The 3386-nt window shown below is 34.9% G+C and overlaps 1 protein-coding gene across 1 annotated transcript; it reads left to right on the top strand.

The window, feature by feature from the left end:
- The first annotated feature begins 585 nt into the window (after positions 1 to 585).
- LOC101643947 (olfactory receptor 8K5-like) lies at positions 586 to 1559 on the top strand. The gene has a single exon (XM_004708525.2). It carries the CDS (start codon positions 618 to 620, stop codon positions 1557 to 1559), a length of 942 nt encoding a protein of 313 aa, XP_004708582.1. The 5' UTR covers positions 586 to 617.
- Positions 1560 to 3386: the final 1827 nt, after the last annotated feature.

Here is a 3386-nt window from a genome sequence, read left to right as displayed (position 1 = left end):
CTTCACATTATGCCTGTCTATCATTTCAAAATTAGGAAAATCCCACAAAGTTTCTCAGAAACAGAAAAAAGCAAGAGAAAGTAAGTATTCCGTGTGGAGAAAATATTACGTGTATGAGTTATTACCTCTAAATTAGCAATATGGCATTTTTTCAAATTGCTCACATTGAAAGTATAATCTATGCCAATATAATGAATAGTATATTTCATTAAACACAAATAAACAAACAAACTCATTACCATCAAGTCAGTTCCAATCCATAGTAACCCAATGGACACAGCAGAATGCCCCTATGGGTTTGCAAGACTGTAACTGTTAATGGGATACCAAAGTGTGGTCTTTCACCTGCAGAGTGACACGTGGTTTCAGACTGCTGGCCGTGGGATTAGCGACCCTACTCACCACCCACTATGCACCAGGGAGGATCTGACACTTTTGGGAAGGAGGTTCTTCTACAGCTTGTGCTAAATAAAATCAGATTCAGGGATTGCTTTTCCATCCTGAAGTATGAAGAAAAAGTCCCCATTCTGTCGACAACTAGTTTAATTTGTTTCGCTAATAAACCAGAACGCTAATAATAATTCCTCTGTTCTTCCCACAAAAGGTCGCTGAACTCAATGGGCCAAAGGAATCTAACACTACTGACTGAGTTCATTCTCATTGGAGTCACACGGAGCTCTGAGTGGCATTTTGCCCTTTTTGGAATCTTCCTTATTATCTACTTGATCACAGTGTTTGGGAACATGGGCCTGATCTTCTTGACCAAGGCAGACTCCCGCCTAAACACACCTATGTATTTTTTCATCAGACACCTGGCCTTCATTGATCTTGGTAATTCTACTGTCATTTATCCCAAGATGCTAGTTAATCTTGTTGATCATAAAAATTACATATCCTATTATGAATGTGTCACACAAATGGCTTTTTACATCCTATTTATTATCAGCGAATTGTTCATCCTGTCGGCCATGGCCTATGACCGCTATGTGGCCATCTGTAAACCTCTACTCTACAATGTCATCATGTCCCCAAGACTTTGCCATGCACTTGTGGGAATTCCCTATCTCTACAGTACCTTTCAGTCTCTGATGATCACCAGTATGATTTTTACCTCGACTTTCGGTGGCTCTAATGTCATTAGTCATTTCTATTGTGACAATGCTTCAATGCTACCTTTGCTCTGTTCAAATGCACGAGAAATACAATTGTTGATCATAGTATTTTCAGCAATTAATTTAATTTCCTCTCTCCTGGTACTCCTTGGTTCCTACATGTTTATTCTGATGTCCATATTTCGAATGAATTCTGCCGAGGGCAGGAAAAAAGCTTTCTCCACGTGTGGCTCTCATCTGACAGTGGTGACTGTGTTCTATGGGACACTACTCTTTATGTATCTGCAGCCTAAATCTGCGCATTCATTTGAAACTGACACAATGGTCTCTGTGTTCTACACATTAATCATCCCCATGCTCAATCCCTTCATTTACAGTTTAAGAAACAGAGAAGTGAAAAATGCTTTCAACAGGCTCCTGAAAAATCAAAGCAAACTTTGTATTTGATATTCAAAATAATATGCTGCCTTAAGATTTGAAAAAGACAAATATTACTTGATCATAATTCCAGTCAATATAATTACATTCTCTTTGGTTCCACAGTAAATGCTAATTGTAAAGCACAGGCAAATGGATTGTTTCCCTTATGGTCATCCAAATTGAATTTAACTATTATATTTTAGCTCCAAGTCAAATGTTATGTTATTCCAAAGTTTCTCTGTTTTTTCATCCAATCATTGACTATGTGATTCTGAAGGAGCTTAGAATTTACCCATAGGAACACTTTTGCCCTGCATCAGTACATTAGGCATGTATATCGTTAAATGTTTTCTAAATAAACCTTGACTATCTTAATTTTAGTGTGTTTTTTTTTAACCTAAAACATAAGTAAAAGCAAACAGTTATTTGTATCCCTGCTTAAAAAAGTAATGCTGCATTGGCCTCATACCCATTATTCTGTGATAATCATTTCTACTCTCTGCTGTACTCAAATATTTGTAAGCTATGAAATATGCAAATGTTACTTAATGGTATTTCTAGGATATATGATTATATTTGTGTCATTATAGGATTCTTATAAGTCCAACTCAACAGAATGTACCAACAAAATTACAGGGAAGAGAATGATAAAGGACATGCCTCTCGGATTGTTTTCATTCGACTCATGGAAATTCATATTAATCATTATATTTTCATGTTATATAAAATATCACGCTCTTCCCAAGTTTCCTTGTTTCTAGTTCAGTGTTTCCTGAAGTAATTCCACGGGAGCTTATACTTGTCCCCTGTTTGGACACCACACCTGTAAATTATTTGTTAATTTATGCCAGTGTTTTGTAATATAGTGGATCTTCTGAATTTATTATGGTTACACTTTCTAAAACCAAATCAATAGTGCAAGCAAGTGTCTGTATTTTCCCTACAATGTGTGATTTATTTTTCCTCTTAACACACAATTTAAAAGTGACAAATGCTCCTAACAATCAATTCTGTAATCAAGCAAATATCTAGACTAGTTTATTTTAATACAGTAGCATTAATCTCATTTATTTCTTCTTTAGATGCCTAGTACCCTCCTTAGATGTGTAGAGTCGTTTGTGCTGATTCTATTAATCGGATCTTAATACACAATATTTCAGTACAAAAAGATAGTAATTGAGAAAAGGATAGTAGTTTATAAATACAACTGAATAAAGAAAGCTACATAAGAAGATTTAAAATTTATTAGGTGATAGCTGACTGGAAGCATCATAGTTAAAAACTATTTCACGAAACAGAAGAAAAATATTGATGCAATTTCCAATTAACATTATCAATGAATTTGGAGAGGGTACATAAATGCTGTAGAACAATATGTCATTGATAAATAATATAATTGATAAATTCTGTAGAACAATATGTCACAAGACAAATAAATTCATGGTGAAAAATTGTACTTGTGTACACTGTGAAAACTAACTGAGGCACAAACAACAGAGAGAAGCAGGAAAATCATTTTAGATCTGTTGCATTGGGAATTCCAAAACATTTTTCTATTTCTTTAAAGAATGGGGATGAGATACAGATTGGAATTGTGTTGTATATATAGATTCCTTGGAGCAGCACTGATGTTTCACAATCTTTCTATCAATCAACATGGAATAGTCATATATTGTATAAGTCCATGGAGCCTAGAGAAACAAGTGCATAAACACTCATATGTGTATAAGAAAGAGCTTTATATATAAAGAGCAATTGAATATTGAGAAAACATCTCAGCCCAGCCCAGATAAACTCCATAAGTCTGAGATTAGCCTGTATGTCCAATACAAATCTACAAATTCCTCTTCAGGC

This window comes from Echinops telfairi, unplaced genomic scaffold, assembly GCF_000313985.2.
Source record: "Echinops telfairi isolate 266 unplaced genomic scaffold, ASM31398v2 ScPeMD7_60;HRSCAF=208, whole genome shotgun sequence".
Taxonomy (NCBI): Eukaryota; Metazoa; Chordata; class Mammalia; order Afrosoricida; family Tenrecidae; genus Echinops; species Echinops telfairi.
The sequence above is the reverse complement of the archived record's forward strand: the minus strand, read 5'-3'. Positions and strand labels throughout refer to the sequence as shown.